The following is an 18,490-nucleotide window of genomic DNA, read 5'->3' as shown; positions in this document are numbered from 1 at the left end:
AAATCAAAGAAGAAAGTGAAGTAATTCCTTGTGGAATGAGATCTATGGGAAGTTGAACCTAGATTAACAGTTTCCTACTTCTGAGCCTTTGGTTCCTAAAATCAGAGCTTTCTCTTCCTATAACAATTTTTCAATATGTTATAACAAAGCAAAAGCTAATAAAATATTACATATTGTTTAAACGGTTATTTGTTAGGCTTTTGGTTTGTAGAAAAGATGACAAGTTAATAGCAACTAGAAAAATGACAGCAAATATCCTAGATATTTTTTAATTTTTTTTTAATAAACCATTAATTCTGAAATGGTTAAACTCTTTGCTTAAGAAAAAAATCATATTGAAACAACAGTTCCTTTTTATACATCTGTATTAATCTTTATTATAAAGCCTAGGAACTGAAAGTGTATTTTAAATTCCCTTTGCAGTTCCCAGCTATTTTCTTATCCATCAATTTCATTAGGGAACTCACCTCACACAAACTTGGACATGGTACTCAAACATTATCTCAAATTATCTTCTTTTTTTTTTTTTTTAACTGAAACAATGCCTTAACTTTATCTTCACTGAACTGATGGCTGAACAGCAACTTCATAGGATTTTTGCCTGGGGAATTTCTCTACCATTTCAACTGAAAAAACAGAAGCAGTCAATTATATTCCATACATGAAAGAGGACAGTTTACTCTATACTATATTTATTATATACTAGTAAAAGGCAATGTGGAGTTTTGCAACTACCGCATTAAAAGGATATGGAAGCGGTTTGGAAGGTTTCTTTACAAGAACCTTCAATTCTAACCCTTCCTATATAAAAATATTAATCAATGAGCACTTTCTAACAGATATATCTCTTATTTAAATTGAGGGAGGAAAACATGTATTTCACCAAAAGAGATGAAGTTATACTTCTGTATCAATTTGTAACTTCTCATCAATTTAGCAGAAGGCTTTCTGAAATGACTGAATTATAGCTAAGGAATCAAGTGGGCTTTTGGAGGATTGTTTCCTTTCCAGACCAAGACTGTTTTCTCTCTACTTGGGATATGGGAGTTACTCTCAGCTTATTGCACTGTCAGAGCCCATGGGCTTATTTTTTTAAAAGCCACATGCATGTCCTTGGTCTGAAAGATGATTCCTTCCTTGTTCTTTGCAGGAACTTCTAGTTCCTACAAATCAGAATTTGATCAGAAGAATCAACTTCTGTCACCCCCTGACCTTCCCAGGTTGCCATTGAGATTGACAGTGAGACCTCGGTGGTACACAGGGGGAAGTGGGATGGATCATTTGGGACAAAACTGGCAAGACTCTCTGGAGAGATGTTAACTCACCAGCTTGGTGATACAAAAACAACATTGAAGACCCTGTAAAAGTCAAGGGAAACAATATTAACTGCTCTCCTGTCTCCTGCTGTCTACAAAACCAGGTGCCCTTCATAAAAGGCAGTCTGTTTGTTAGCATGATTTGCCCCTAGCCTATAGATGAGACAAATATTATCACCAGATAAAAGCTGAGGAAGAATTTCTTCACTTAACTAAGGCAGTAGCCTGTTCACAGCAGTACAGCCATGTTTCAAGAAGCACTGTAGCTGATGCTCCTAATGCTGAAGGTAATGAATTGCAAGGGTTCCTGCACAGGGCTCACAGTCAGCTAATATAGATCAAGACAAACAGAAGGAAGGGGGACACTTCAGAAACACATAGGCTAATTAATTCCTAAAAACTCTCAGTCATGGTGCCCAAACCTTTCCTGCAGGAGTTCATTAAGCCTTGAGTTCTACCTTCAAATGATGATGGGGTGCATGAAGAGGGGGAAATATTTTTCCCTTCTACATCACTAGGTATAGCTCATTAGCATTTATGCCACCTGATGACATACTGACCGGGAATTCATATTGGCATTGCTCTCCTTCTGAAGGATCAGCTACAAACCACACAATTAGGTAACTGATCATCAGACCTATTAATAGACTTCACCTGTCTACAAAGTTCCCATTAACTAGGTCAAGAAAGCATATTAACAAAAGCCTTTAGGATCAGTGTGCTGTATGAGACCAGATGTATTTCAGCATCCTTTAATGTGATCAAATCAACAGTCTGGTATCTGGTAAGATATTACACATAGCACCATATACAGCATGACAGCATCAAAGCAAAATTCAGAGCAGCTGTGAGGACAAGCAAGAAAGACTCTTTGTTTTGTCCTAGGCATGTCTCTTATCACTGTCTGGTAAAAGTAAACCAAACAACAAATGGTATAAGCAAGGAGGAGACTGGATGCTACCCTAATTTTTTGTTCCAAATAAGTAAAATACAACCTATTTAAAAATGCGGCATAAAGAAAAGAATCAATAAAGGAAAGACATCATCCTTCAGTTTGTGGTTCAGATGGAGACATCAAGAGGAAAAAGTGAATTCACTCACAAAGCTAGTGTCATCTGGTGGCCCACAGGAATTGTACTGAAGATGTGGCAACAGAGTTTGATGGGGAAGTGAGACTATTTGACCAGCCAGGCAGTGGACTTACTCCAGTAATCCCTACGTTATGTGATCAGTTAGAATTTGTCTTGAGGGGCCAAGTATGTATATATTTCAGCTCATTAGATGTTATACAATGCCATGCATAAAGTGTGCAGTACTGTGCAATTCAAAAGGCACATGGGTTGAATTTCAAAAGGCAATTATTCAGTGGAAAAAAATGAGCATCTCTTTGTTCAATTAAAAACAGTTTAGCATGCATCACTAAGGGCAACTAATTCCTTTTTGTAGGTCCCCTTTAATGTTCACAGCTGGCAGGCAGCAAAGTTATTTTCTTCTTATTTATTTTCTTAAGGCAGCTCAGATAACTATTCATTCTAGTTCTTACAGTTTAGTTAATTTAAGTTTCTAGGATAAGTATGGTTAAATTTCATCATTAACAGAATACCTTGTTAAACATACAGACTGGACACAGCACTGATAAGCAGGAGCTCCCAAGAGACTTTTCCCAGGAAACATTTATCAGTACATTACCTGAAATTTTGGAGAGCACATTTGAAATTCATTACTTTTTACCTCTTTTAAAAGAGGTAACTAATAAATTAAACAATTACAATGACCAAGCTCTAGTAAATAGAATTAGCTCCTAGTTATCTAGCTGGATCTCCAAAACAATTCACAAAGCAATCATTCTCTAAGTAAGTAGTTTATGAAAGCATGTAAGTTTTCATAAACAGCAGAACAGCATGAACAGCATACGCATGAACAGCAGAAACTGTTCTAACAGAGGTGAAGTTTTTGTTTACTCAGGAAAAACAAACAATGTTATAACTGGCTAGAACTGTAAACATCTACAGAGCTCAGTCATACATGTCTTATTTCCTGTTTGACTTTATCGGTATTCTGATAAGGCAAAATTAGGGCATTTCTCCCATTGGCAAGCATACACAGGAGGAAAACTGCTGAGTCACAAACAGCACAGAGAGCAACAAAAACTATTCCAGTATTAGTAGATTATTTGTACACATTTTTAATGTGTATTCATACTGAAGCCTTAAATAACTAGGACATATTTCTAAGGTCACAGTCAAGCAAACCATACTTTACAAATTCAGATGGATGAATCATGAAGCCCATGGAAGACAGATGTTGAGAGCCCAGTACAAACTCTAGTTATAATTCTCCACTCAAACAGTCATTGGAGGAGGGAGCATTTAGTGGTGATTTGGATAACAAACCCAAAAAGCTCCAAATCTCATTATCTTTAGGTGCTGTAGTACAGCAATAATGTTAGCAAAAATCACAAGACCTGGAATATACAAGGCCAGAGAAGCAGTAGTACTTTCCTGAGGCTAGGCTTTTTATCTTGCTACCTCTTCTAGGTTTGAATGTCATACAACAGTGTCAGTCTCCAGAACACTGATGTTGTTAGAACAGGATAAGACTCTGATCTTGCAAACAAGAGTCAGGAATCCAGAGCAAAGCCCAGAAGAGAATACTTAAAACTAATCTACCTATTAACAAGGCCTACAGAGAGAAAAAAAAAAATGCTCTGCATACTGGGACAGGGTTTTCAAGAAATTTTACAACAGCTTTATGGAACATAAGAGGCTCCTACACTGACTTTTCATATGCCTTTGATTAAATAATACATATAGGGCACAGAAGAGATAACCTTTCATTTCTCTTCCTTGCAAAGGGAGTTCTAACAATGATTAACATCAACCATTGAAACACCAGAATGTAACAGGAAAAGAAAATCCAAAAAACACAAACTGCTAGTGTTTGACCTGGTTTCTTCTCTTATACTACAAATATATTAACATTTTAAGTTCTTACTTTGTTATATAAACAGAACTTTCAATTTTGTATGTTCAGTTAGGGTTATATTAAATTCCATCAATCCATGGGGGTATAGAGCTATCCAAATGCATCAGATGCTTAGTGACACAGCACTCCTAAAAATAAAAGCTAAGATTGTGAAAACATACACATTTTGAGATTTAGAGTGATGTCACAGCTACACGGCTCTAATCATCATTTTTGAAGATCAGAATTTAGGACTTCAAGGCTTAAATCCCTACTTATCTTCTGTTACGTAAAATACAGGCTAAAATAGTCTGTAGCAGACAGTCCCAAATGGTCAGTGTGAATCTCAGGGCATTGGGGGCAAGGGGGGAGCTTTGGAGAAAAAAAAAAAATAAAAAAGGAGACAAGCACTGAAAGAACAAGCATGGATTAGGAAATAACTTGAATGGTCTGATACTGAAATAACTATACAGTTCCAAGATTTGCATTGTGTATTAATTTTGGATTTGGGCGGAGGGTAAGACAGTACAAAAGGAAAGAGTTGGTTTGTTTGGGTTAGGGTTTCTTTTCCCAAATATTTTTTTTCCTCCAACTCTCAGACAAGATTCAAAGAATTTCATTCAAAACTGTGAAAATTAATTAATGTGCATGGTATGCACAGACACAGAAAAGGTAATTAGAGAACAACCAAGCTATGGAGTATTTTCTACCTTGGGTGTAGAAAAACAGCACAAGACAGTCATGAATCAAGTAATCCTAGCCAGACCCACTAGAAGCTGCTGGCAACAGCAAATTCCTATGCAGCATGCACATAAACACTCCAAAGCAGTAAGTACAGCCTAACTCTGCTGCTCTACAGGACTTCAGCTTTTCCCAATGAGTCAAGTATCTATGTATGCAGCGACAGGAGCAGGGAAAGGAGGTAACATGAAAGGGAAGTCACACTTTCAAAAAATACATGAGGAAAACTGTATTAAACAGACACAGCAGGCAAAGATCGTAACTATCTAAAATAAAAGTCAGGACAGAGCTACTGTATTATCCTGGTCTTACTGGGCTGTGTCTTAATAACTTTTGCACTTTCAGGTTTCTGTTCCAGATTGCCACCTGATGCTTGGCAGAAAGGTTATCTTTATCTGCTAGACTGGAAATATGTTTCTGCCCTTCTCAGTGTGATAGAATAAATACATTTTCTCCCACTTTGCCAGTCCTTCCCATTTCTACATCTTAGCCATACTCTCAAGAACAGGAACCTCATGCAGTCTGTTCTCTCTAGCATACACTATGATAGAACAGTGGGCATGACAGGAGAAACACATTATCAAAAAATACATTTTATGCAATGACAATGGCTGCACTGCAAATTTAAGCCATACAATGCCAAGGAATGTGTGTTAATTATATTACAAAGTTAAAGAAAAAAGGCAGTGCAAACTCAGTGGAAAAAAAAAAAATCTTAATTATTTTGTTATTGCTGTGCTTGCCAGAATCACTAGCATCCCACATAAGAAACCAATTCTAAACTAATTTTGAGCGGAAACTTTCTTCTATAAATTCACAATACTGCCCAATAAGCAAGAAGGGAAAAAAACCCCACATACTTTAAACCACATGAATTCTTAGTGAAATGGATGAAAGGACAATTAATAAGCAACATGTTGAATTTTGTTTCTAATGTATTGATACGCACACGTAGCACAGCTACCTCATTTTAGATTCTGCAAGCCTCTCCTTTATTCTCTGTACACCTTTAAAAAGAAAAATCATGACCCCTAACATGAAAAAGGTGATCAGTCATACAAACTCTACTTCTAATCCTTTAATCTGTTTCACCAAAATTCCAAGAAGAAAAATTATAAATGCTTTTCTTTACCACACTAAAGTATTTAAGTGGTTATCAATTCATCATATAAGGACCAAAGCTAGAGGCAAAAGAGCTTTTTCCTTTAGTATGCATGGGAGATATAGGCTATGCCTAAATGATTGTCCAGTTGTGCTCCAGATGCTGAGCTCACACTAACCTGCATTCACACAAAGAGCTGTTGTCCCACATTCTACTTTATATTTTTCACTGCTGAATGCACACATGCATGGCCACTTAATAGCAAAATGAACAGAAATAATACCAGGAAAACACACAAAGTCTTTACTGATTGTCAGCAGACACTTGCCTGTTTCATCACAGTCTCTTAAAAATAAAAAGCTTGCCTTAAGCCACTTTCAGAAAGTATCTTACACGCACAAAATAAACACTCCAGCAGTGATTTAAGCTAACCTGCTTGACTTTGAGGACTGTTAATCCACTTCAGTACAGCAGGTAGAAGTGCGTGGCTGAAAAGAGACACCACCCTAAAACACTTTTTAGCTTTGACTTTCCACACAAGACTTTATAAAGAAACAGACTTTAGATTCCCTATTTTAATCCACTACTACAATTTCCTTCTTGAGTCAAGGTCAAATTTGTACATATAAAAGCATGACAGGGTGTTTGACATGGACATACAGAAAGCTTGCTGACATCATGTGGATTTGAGACTACCCTGATAACACTAAGCTATAGTGTATGTAAAGGGTCACTTAGCAGTGCAATAACTTCATTAACAAAAAACAACAATCAAAAGCAACTGCTTAACAGAATACAATCACCAACACTAAGATATTTTGAGGTTGTGGAAGAGTAAAATGCGTACACCTATTTACACCATATACCTATTTCCTACAACCTAAAATGTGGCAATATTAATATTGCAATAGTTATTGCAATATTAATATGGCAAGCATGCAGAGGTCTACCATTTCAGTAGACACTATAGAAAAACTCTAGCTGCAAAGAACATTCTGTAACATTCTACCATCTTAACAACTAGGGTCAAGCAAAAGTGTTCTTTGGTGGTGTTCTCTGATTTTATATATTTTATATATGTATATATATATATATATATGCACACACTTAGCTTTTAAGTAACACCAAAAAAACCTTGTAGACATTTAAGTGAGGCACATTTATTCAACTGATGTAACTTTTTGAGATGTCTTCCATGAAACAGTTCTTTTTCTCCCCCCAGACTTCCACCTTCAGAAAAGAGACATTCACTCTAGATTATTTAAACTTGGAAAAATGCAAGTGCTTTCTTTGAAAAAAAATATCTATTGTTACAGCAAAAACTTGGGTTTCCTTTCAAGCAAGATCATATGATTACGCGTTTATATTTTACTTTCCGCAGGAATTTACACACCCCCCATTTGCATCCTGTTATTCATTTAGCGTTTCCCTTTACTTCAGCATGCTGCGTTAATGAAGTGGAGCGCTGGCTCAGTCTAGGCACTCAAGGTGACAATCAGTGCTCCCTCTTGCATTTGTCAGATTTATTCTCTACAGGTTTTTCCGCATACACCAAACACTCTTGCAAAACAGCCATTCTGAGAAGCACTGCATAGACAGAGTACGAAAATCAAAGCTAGGGCTCTTCAGAGGTTTTTTGCTGATTCAGTTCTTCCAAGGACTAATTTTTCTTTTGGAAGGTGAATTTTACTGAAATACATTCCATGTGATTTAAGACAACGAAAATAGTATAAAGATCTAATTTTCACTCTTCTGTCTGGTAGTCATAAATTGGTTACTTTTGTTTACCTTCACTTTAGTCATCAATGTTGGTCTTTAAATGCCCTCAGATGGAGACTGATACTAACCTGTAGTCCTACAAGCACAAAGGCCTGAAAAAAGTGGCAAAAAGACTTTTTCTGCTAACAAAACCCATTAAGACAACTTCTGCTGAGAGTATCAATTCTTTATTTCCCTGTATAGAAATCATAGCCTTAAACTTTATTCCAGGACCTTCAAAAAGGGGGGGAGTAGGCAGGAAGAATAAAAATCAAGCAGTTCCATTGCATGAGAAATTGAGATAAGAAATTAAGATTTGCTATTTTCACTTCATCCCAAGTAAGAAAAAAAAAATCTTGGAATTATTTCAGAAAACATAATTAAAACAACCACAACAAAAAACATTTAATTGAGACCAGAATTTCTTCAATTCACCAAGAGAACACAGACAAGCAAAATAATTTCTTTTATAGCAGTCTACCTGAGAAAACATGTAGCAAAGATTTTCATGAAACTGAGGTGCCAAGAGAATTCTGATTTGATAGGAGAATATATTTGTATTTTAAAAAAGCACCACTAGAAATATTTGGCCAGCTCTAGGCTTAGAGCTTAGACTTCATACTAAGAATTGCCCTGAACAAGCACAGAAATCAAGACACTTGGATATATTCAAGAAATAAAACAGAATATAGATTCATAAGCAGTAATAAACTGAAGCCAGTTGATACAATAAATTAAAATAAACATTCTGTATTCCTGCAGGAAAAAGTGGAACTATTTTAGACAGGTTTTTTGAATCCTTTCATCCATGTTTTGAAGGCTGAGACAATCTTAAACTGACGAGGACAGCGGTTATTTAAATGTCAAAGAAAGTTTAAAAACAACTTGAAACTTAATATCCACTCCATTGCAATCAAGATTCTTTAGCTACATCTGATCAATAAGATTTCTTCTTCAACATAATAACTGTAAAATCTCAGTGACTGGTAAAAGAACAGGACAATTAACTGAATACAAGCTCCTTGCTTTAACCCTACAATGAATAGGATCAGACTGTTTCTGCCTTTGAAGGAACTGGCATAAAGCCAACCAGTGCATCGCACCCTACAGAGCAGCTCAGGTAGTGAAGGAGAGAGAGGAGCAGGACTCCTTGGCCAGCTCAGAGGTGACCAAGGACACACATTTCTGACCCCATGACAAGACTGAGTGCTGCTTTATTACTCTTGCTAGGACTGGGGTCAGAGTACACCTGCCCACATAACTGGAGAACCTTAGCTGTCGTTTTAATGCCTCATGTCCTGTATTAACCAGGGCTTGGACATAGGAAAGATTTTGTCTCTATTCTTTACAAGTCACCTTTGTACTTAACTGTAGGAAGGGGCACTATCAATTACTTTATATCAAAGCAAAGTCATTTTTGATGCATCATTAAGCAAAACACAGCTGGATGGGAAGTCATATGACATATTTTGAAACAGTAATAGTTTTACTAAGGCAATTTTCAGAGGGAAAAGAGAAGTCTCTTGGGTATCTTTGACAGTCTGATGAAAAGGATTGAAGGACTCATTAAGGGCAATATTACTTCCAAATGCAAAGCTTTGAATGACTGGTGACCTAAGTGAAATATAAGTAGTTACATTTGGTTTCTAGAAAGTGGAAAGCTTACTTTATACAGTCACATTGTATACATTCACACAACAGGAGGTGCCATTAAAATTCAGATAAATTTAACAGTTTTAAGTACTTAAACAGCTGAAATCAACATACGGCATAAACCGAGTTTTACAAGCAGTTCAAACCCAAATAAATTCCCAGTGCTTACCGTCAAAAAAACTTTTAGCTCTCAGGTAACTGACGCTAAGCCTGAGCACAGACAGCTTATCCAATTTGGCGATAACATCTTGAGGGAAAGGCAGCAGGCTCGCCAAGCGGTCCAGCTCCGCATTCAAGCGGTCCCTGTGTCTCTTGGATGGATTGGACTTGACTCCTTCAGCCGGGGACGGCTTTACGCTGTGGCAGAAAAGCAAGCACAATATAAATGCCAGTTCCCTTTCCAAAATGAAGGCAAATATTTGCCAAGCCTAACATTACATATTGTCTCAATCTGTAACAACCAAAATGTTTTCCCAAGTGACTTTGTTTCCCATTGGAAAAAAAATTGAAAAAATTGTTAAAAAAAAAACACAACCAAAAAAAATGGCTTCATCTCCCTTCCAACACACATGCTCTTAAATGAAACAGCTTCAGCTACAATGTCTACTTGAACATTTGAATGAACATTTGAAACCTTTGAGATTCAGCAATTTTTATAAAAAGCTTGCTATATTTTCAGTTAAATGTCACTTGAATTCTTCCAAATGTTAGTATTCTAAATATACCAATAAGTTTTAGGAATATTTGTGTACAAATAAATTTTACAGTACACTTTTTTACTTCAATAACAATTCCTCACAGATGTCCTTAATTTTTATCAGTTTGGAACAGGCTAGTATTAATTGAGTACAATAAAAGTTTTAGTAACTTGCTAGACATCCAAAACTATACTAAAAACCATGAGATATAGCTCAACCAGCATGTAAAATCTTTGCAGGAAACACTGGGAGCTCATCCTTTAAGTCATCTCTCAGCTGAAGACATTTCATTAGAATACAGCACAGCAAAAGCATGCCTTTGTACAGAACAAAGAACAATTTTAAAAGCTTTGTGTTATGAATTACATAATGAAGTTTTTGTAAACTTGCTATTTTCCATTCATAGCCACCCTGAGCTCCAATTCCAGATACTTGGATATTCATCCCTTCCCACGTACACAGAAGTCTGGGAAAAGGTTTAAACCCCTAGTCATTTAAATTACAACTGGCTTGTCATTATAAGCCAATGCTGAAACCAAATAATTTATCTGCCTAAGCCATCGTACATTTTATGTTCTTTATTAAACAGTTTTCTAATTAAAGAGTGACTCACTGTCACTTTTCCAGTACTGCAGTTCTACATGAGATGTACAGCAGTTATCAATTTGTGCTACTCTCACAGAAAAGTTGGTTCTGCAAGATGCATCACTCAAAAATACTAAGCAGAGACATTCAGCAGCTAATTTCTTCAATATTTCATTTAGCCTGCTCCCAACTGTCATCCTTATATCATTATATGATGAGCAATTGCAAAAGCTCCAACAGTTATTTTTGCCACTGCTTAAAGCAAGCCATACAGAAAAGTAATTTCATCTCGTATTTTCAGTCAAATGAGTACTGATTGAGTGGACATTCTTATTTTTAGCTTGCTTTTACTTTATGTTTCAATTACAACTCTTGTTAGTTTAAATTCAAGCCCTTCTTTTTACAACCATTGTTTATTCAATTGTCACTTGTCAAAAACTTGCACTTAAGCCTGGCTGCCTGCTCCTCAGCACTACAACTGCCGTTTTCCACAATAAAGGAACCTTATGCGGAGCCTGGAAATACAAAGATGCCATAATGCAAAATGTCGATAACAGACAGAAATACAATATATCAGCAGAAATTACTTCCCAGATGGACAAAGTTAAACTTGCTGCAGAGTAAATATTGTAAATTAGTAGTGCTTTAGCCTAAAAACATTTGGAAAGTGGGCAAAACAGTTGAATCAAGAATTAGGAAAATTCTTTCTCTTGAAAAAAACCATAGGTTCATCATTAACGGAAATGGATAACTACTTGGTTAGATGTGTGCTTGGGACACAAATGATGACTTTGGCTCCAGCAGTTCACTGCATTCCCAAGTGGGGGAACTCAACATTAAACTTTAAATAATTTAGCAAGGTTTGCTTCATATTCTCTTATGCTGGCAGAAAATTAAGTTGTACAAGCCATATGATTAGCAAAACTTAAATAAAAAAAACTTAAAGTTAAAAATCATCAAACATTAGCAGCAACATTAAAGGTTATTTCTTAAATATTTTTAATGTATTAGTCTGTTTCTAAATGTAGAAACAAAATAATGAATTTCAAACATTAAGCATGTAATAGTTACGTGCTAACTACTATCAAATCAAAGTGGTCTGCTTCTGAAAAGCAGAGGACCCCACAAAACCATTTAACACACACACAAACTTTACAAAATAGATCAGCACTAAGTAACAGGCTTTTCTATCCTAACAACTGTCCCCAGCATTGCTTTAAACTTGCAAACTGACCAATTAGTTGAAACTATGTTCAACTTGCAGTCATCTCATCAGATTTTCACTTAGATGTGATTATTTTTCTACTTTACATTTACTTTCTAAAAATTTCTCTTACTTTTAACTAGCTCAAAGCATCTCTGAATACTAAGTTACCAGTATTTGCATCATAAATCTTGCCATATTCTCTCCCCAAATCAAACACCGATTATCCCTAATTTTCCCCTTTGTCACCAAACTAAATTCATTATATAAAAATGGATCCTTCTGTGATGAAGGGCAGAAGTGCCAGGGGCATAAGCAGCCACTTAACCATTTTCCACTCACTTATATAAATCCTCAATGCTAAAGACAGACCAGCTTCAATGCAGAAAATTATCTTCAAGGCTAATTTTGTGCTATGTCAAGATTAAACCCATTGATGTGCTTTATTTAAAATTAAAAAAAAAAATACTAACAGAGGGAACGTATTTAAGCTGATCTTTCCATTCTTAATCTTCTACCTTTCTTAGGAAATCTGAATTCTCTAATTAAAAGCCAGAGGTCTCTGTACACTCAGCACCTCTGGACTTAGCTACAACCCTTGTTACCCAACAGCTACAAGACAAGCAAGAACATTTAATTTTTGATGTAACGATTTTAAAGGTTTTGCCATCATAACACCAGCTGACAGCTGTTTTCACAGATCTGCTACAGCATACTTAATCAGAAGTTTTCACTACACATGCTCATCACATGCACCTTCATAGACATTAACCCTAAATTTTTAGAAGTGCACAATTACCTGAGTCTTAATTATTATCAAAAAGCCAAATTAAGTTTCAATATTTATATGCTCATTTGTATTATTTTAAAGGGAAATTTTAGCAGTTTCTGAGAAAATGCAAAGAGAGCGTAAGTTTCTCTTGTTCATAAGGTAAAACACTGGGGAAAAAGTAGAAAATCCAGCAACCAAGAACTGAAAATCATGATACCTTAGTAACAAGACTGAAGTGTGAAATTAAATCAGAGAATAAAAGAATGTGCAAGAAGAACACTAGAGATAGAGATCTGTTTTAAAAACCTAATTTGTTAAAAACCCTAAATTATTAGTTCATCAGAACTATCTTATTGCTTAGGAAAGAGGGACATAAAGAAAAACGTACAAGTCATCTTGTAAATAATGGATTTAATCTTCTCAGCTTTGAATATTTTTTATCTCATATTTAATAGCACATGCAATAACATATCTTTTCCTAATGCATAGGATTTCACTCAATGGAGGCCAGGTATGAAAAAACAGTTACTCTAAGCAAGTAATATAATCCTGGAAAAAAAAAAAAAATCTGTATTTAATTTAGCAGCTGAAAAATATTTCTAAGCATTTACACTTATTTCCCACACTGAATTTACAAGTACTGAAAATTCAGCTGATATTTCTTTGGAAACAAGAGATAAGAATTGCAGTCTGTCAACCTCTTAAAGCCATTGCCAACCAATCTTGAAGCGGCAGAGACCCTTTCCAATGTCTCTAGTGTCTCTTTCAGTAGAGACAGAGTTTCTACCAGAAACTAGTCAAGATTCAAACTGCTGAAGGGGTAAAGTTATTTAACTAAAAAAAACCCTCAATTACTGACATGCTACTCGTCTGATGCTGGGCTACTGTTTGTCATCCAGTAGTAAATAGTTCAAGTTGGTTTGGTGCATGAAGGATTCAACCAGAGCCATAGGAACATCCAGAACACCAATCAAGGATGCAAGTCTGACACTCAGTTTTAACATATTTCACAACTTTCTAAGATAAGAAGCCAACACTTCTTGGAAAAAAGCAACAAAAAATTATGTTCCTGTCTACTGACCATTCTACTTTTATATGTAAAGTTGCTGCAGATCTCTCTAAAAAGTATTCTTTTGCAAGAAACATTAACCAAAACCAACCAATCAAAAATACCCCACAAACATTAAAACAAATGACTTTTAAGTAGCAGTCTACATACTGCTACGCCAAGACTGACAAATATATATAAGAAGTTTATTCTACGTAAGACAACAGTCTTACTGCCTCCATTTCAAATAAGAGGTGCAAACTGCTTTGTAGCAGATACTGCTTTACACAAAGGAATATTTTAATGATTATTTTTCTTTTCTGATGAACTTTGTTTTTGAAAGCTTATTCTGGCACTTCTTGTTTGTTTGCCTTGAATGAACATATAAATAGTTCCAAATTTTTGTAAATTAAAATGTCTCTGATCTGCTTTCTAACATTAGTAGGATTACTCACCACTAAAGATCAATCAGTCAAAACTCTGGAGTACTTAATGTCACAAATACATTTAAGATAACAAAGAAGAAAACCCTATAATAATTCTTATAATTTAGTCTACTATATAAACAAATCATTATGCTTTTTGCATAGCATGAAGCATTTAGAACTCCCCACCCCATTCCTTGTCTATTACAATTACCCAGTTATACAAAACAATTCCTATCCAAACACTGAAAAAAAGAAAAACCAAATCAGAGCTATTTGGCAGAAAGACATAAAAACTGCAAGCTGGAGCTGTACTTATATAAGACCTTTCATCTCATGTTAGAATCTATCTGCAGTAAACCTCACTTCCATAAAACTTGCATTTTTTTCCCTGCAGCTTCAATGCTACTATGTTACTTCACTTAATAGTCACTAGATAAAAGAAGTTGGAAGACTTGGAAAAAAAGACAAAAACAGAAAGCAGGGGCCACACACTGCTCCCCAAGCCTCAGTGGGGAGTGAAACATCCCCCAGCCCTGCTGCCACCAGGGGGACTCGCAGGGTTTAAACCTTAAAGAGGGAGGAAATTGAAAGACTCCAAGGTACTGGGAAAGTAATTTCTGTAGCATATTACAAGCAATTTCAGTGCACATGGTTAGCATCTTTTTTTTTCCTCTTCCCTTACATGACAAGATAACAAGATTAATTGCAGGAACAATTGCCTATTACGTTCCCCTGCAATTGCTTTTATTTTTCAGCTGCAATACTGTAATTCCCAATGGTATCAAAAAAGCACATTTCAGCACTTGGCACAGTCAGACAACAGCCTGTGATTCCCTCTCAGATTCAGTTCCCTACAGGGCACATAGTAAAAACTGGGAGTTGTAAGGAGGAAGTTTCTTAAATTGTTATAGTGTTATGACCATGGCTTTCATGAGTTATTTGTACCTGAAACAAGACTATTTCTTCTGCTGAATTTTTTTCCCATGGCAACTATAGCATTATATTTAGACCTCCTTCCATTTCTATAAGCTGTCTACACAGATCACTAACTATTATGCTCCATTAAGAGGTACATATATGGCAAACAAAACATTGGAACTATCAACACATATCTCTTCTAAAGATTATCTGAAGATACTAGTCCAAATAATGTATCACTTCTACCTTTTTCTTCTCTCTTTTTCTTTTTCTTTTTTTTTTTTTCTGAATAACTGTGAATTCTACTGAGGGGAGGAAAAATTGAATTCAAACAGATTAAAATGACAGTAGCGTCAAATCTTTATTAGCCAGCAATAAGTAACTCTATCCTCTCTCCTGCAATCAGTTAAAAAAAAGCTTATTGCCTCTCTCACTGTTTTTTGGCCTAAAGGTGTGGTCTGTAAGTAGTTAAAAGTGAGAAATCAGAGCCCTCTGATCCACTAGCAGTGTTCTCCAAGACTGGCCCAACACAAGCAGCAACCAAAGAGCGTAAGGTATTTTGAGAAAAAAAAGCAAAAAACCACATGAACTTGATAAATGTGTTAAAAGCAAGATAATTGTCTTGCATAAAAATAATTTCCAGTAACCTAAGCAAGGTGGGTTAATAATCAGCCTCTATTTCAATTACAGGTGTACAAACCGTTTTAACATTAATACTTCTATTTTGAGAAGAAACTTCTCTCTCTGATCCTAAGGCAAAGTCTAAGGCAAATAGATAAATAGTTCCCACTAGTAATAAAGCTTCAAGTTCAGCTAATCACAGCAGTTCAGCCAACTTACGTAACAAGAAGCTACAGAGAAAAGGATTACTTACATAGACACTACAATAAGGTAAAACAAAAAGGTTTCACATCCTCTAGCCAAGGCTAACCAAAATTTAATAAGAAGCTAGACATTAAGCGATCTTACCAGCAAGGCAGAAACAGCTCACCCTTTCACAATCAGAACCACCTGCCTTTAGACATAGTAGGCTACAAATGCCACCAATACATTTAATTTCCTCATGAACGAACACTATTTCATTCTTAAAAAGACAAATCTACAGTGTGAATTTAATTAGGTACCTCTACATTTGTATTTGGAAATGAATGGTCAAAAAAGTGGGCACTGGTCTTTTCATAATTCATGCATTTTCTAGCAGGGGGATTAAATAAAATATATATGCATTTTTAGACTTTTTTCCTAATTTGTGGGGTAAAAAACCCCAAGCTATGTACATGCATTCATTCTAACAACTCCAACCATAAAGAAACAAGCACTCAAGCTAATCCCTTAACTCCAAGACCAAGTTGTCCGCTGTAAATCTAAAAACATATAATTCACAGTATGATTACATCAAATATTTTTCATTCTCTCCTTTAATGCTTTTGTAGCCTACTATGTTGTTTTACATCTGCAGAAGTAGCCCACAGAAATGCACTGGGATTTTTTGAGCTTTGCTTATTTTTCTTGCTACTCAGTAGTTTACCTTTGCTACTTTTTATGACCTATAGATTCTTGACTTTCAGTTGAAAGTGCAAGTTAAGCATCTCCTCTAGCCTAAAAAAACTTCCCCTCTCATGAGACTAACGCTTTAGTGAAGCATATAAAACCTAGGATGCAAACCTAAAGCAGGTGCACCATACAAAATTACTCCAGCACTAAGCTGTTCCCACAGTTTCAAATAAATATATAAAAAAAAGAGAAAGCCACCATATAACCAGGCTTTTTTTTTTTTTTTTTTGCTTTTTTTTTTTTTTTTTCTTTTCTCTTTAGACTGGTCTACAGCACTTGGGTTTCTTTGGCTCTGCACAAATAAATGCATCTCATGCGGTACCGGAGGGCTCAAGCCGGGGGTTCAGCCCTCCCAGGCAGGCCGTACACGGTGGGAACCGGCCAAGCCTTTTCCGATTCCCCGCAGAGGCACCTGAGCGGGCCGGCGGGTGCGCAGGGGGAGCGGCATCACCCACCCCGGCGGGGCGAGCGCAGCCGCCGCTCGGAGCCGTCACCTCAGATGCCTCCCAATCTAGGTCAGCCGGCTGCGCCGCGCTGCCGGCACCGCTCCCTCCTTCCACCGACCCTCCGCGCCCCGACACTCCCTTCTTCTTTTTTTTCGGGATGGGGGGAAACCCTAGAAGCAGTAGGAACGCTGCCGGCACCCCGAAGCGGCGGCACTCCCGGCGCCCCTGCACCGCACCGCCCCCGCCGGGCCCCCGCGGCGCGCTGCGCGGCAGGACGGCGCGCCCCCGGGAAGCCCGCCGCTCGCTCTCCCCTCCTTGCCTCGCCCGCCCGCGGGGCCGCTTACATTTTCTGCACAGGTTTCCGCCGCTTGCGACTGGCGTAGGTGACATTGGGGTTCATCCTGCCGCGGCTCTAGCGCCCCGCGCCGCGGGCGCCGCCGGCCGGGGGCCGCCGCCCCTCCTGCCCGCCTCGCCCCGGCTGCCGAGAGCGGGCGAGCCCCACCGGCGCCGCAGCCCTCGCCTCGCTCCGCCCGCGGGCCCCGGTCCGGCTGCCCGCGGCCGCCCGGAGCTCGCTCGCTCGCAGTGGCGGCGGCGCCTTCCCCGGGCGGGCGAGGAAGGGAGGCGGAGGCGCTGCGGGGCGGGTTCCCAGGTGATCGGCGGCGGCTACACCCACTCGCCGCCCCCGGAGGGCACAGGTACGGGGGCGGTCGGGGCTTTCCAGCGCCGCTCGCGCCGCGTCTCCCCGCCGAGGCGACGCCGTCTCCCTGTCGGCTCCTCTGCGGCGGTGGGAGGGTGCGCGGCGGGCTCTGCACCCCGGCGCGGCCGCCGTCTGCTGGCCGAGCGCCTGTCAGAGTGCGCGGCGCCGGGACCGCCCCGCAGCGCCCGGCCCGGCCCCGCGCCCGCTCCCGGCCGGGTCCCGCCCCGCCCGGCTGACAGCCGCCACCGCCCCCTCGCCGGGGAGGCCCCTCGCGGCGGCGGCGGGCGGAGGGAGCAGGGGCGGCCGAGCCGCCATGTTGGGAAGGTCAAGCGAGGAGAGGGAGGACCGGAGCGGCGGCGGGGGGAGCGCGGCGGGAGCGCTCCTGGATGGGCATGGGGATGGGGAGAGGGAAAAACCCCGAGCCTCTGGCGGCCGGCGAGCCGTGCGAGCGGGGCTCCCGCAGCCGGTAAGAAGGAAGGTCAGCTCCGAGCACTCATGTAGCCCCAATATCAGAAAACAATCGGGGGGGTGGGAGGTGGTGGGTGGATGGGAATAAATCACAGCCTTCAGGTTGAAAGGCATATGACACCAGCTCAGTGGCACCGT

At 38.8% G+C, this 18,490-nt stretch overlaps 1 protein-coding gene across 1 annotated transcript in view; it reads right to left on the bottom strand.

Annotated features, from left to right (window-relative positions):
- The window catches only part of AHR (aryl hydrocarbon receptor), a 63,114-nt gene extending 45,068 nt beyond the window's left edge, over positions 1 to 18,046 (bottom strand). Inside the window, exons 1-2 of the mRNA XM_058831917.1 lie at positions 17,532 to 18,046; positions 9,704 to 9,891 (exon numbers count right to left, since the gene is read on the bottom strand). Of these exons, the coding sequence (XP_058687900.1) occupies positions 9,704 to 9,891; positions 17,532 to 17,587 (244 nt within the window). The 5' untranslated portion in view covers positions 17,588 to 18,046. The remainder of the gene's footprint in view (positions 1 to 9,703; positions 9,892 to 17,531) is intronic.
- Between the last annotated feature and the right edge of the window lie 444 nt (positions 18,047 to 18,490).

The sequence above is a fragment of the Poecile atricapillus genome, chromosome 2 (genome assembly GCF_030490865.1).
Source record: "Poecile atricapillus isolate bPoeAtr1 chromosome 2, bPoeAtr1.hap1, whole genome shotgun sequence".
In the NCBI taxonomy this organism is placed as follows: domain Eukaryota; kingdom Metazoa; phylum Chordata; class Aves; order Passeriformes; family Paridae; genus Poecile; species Poecile atricapillus.
Note: the sequence above shows the minus strand (reverse complement) of the source record. Positions and strands in the feature narration are given on the sequence as shown.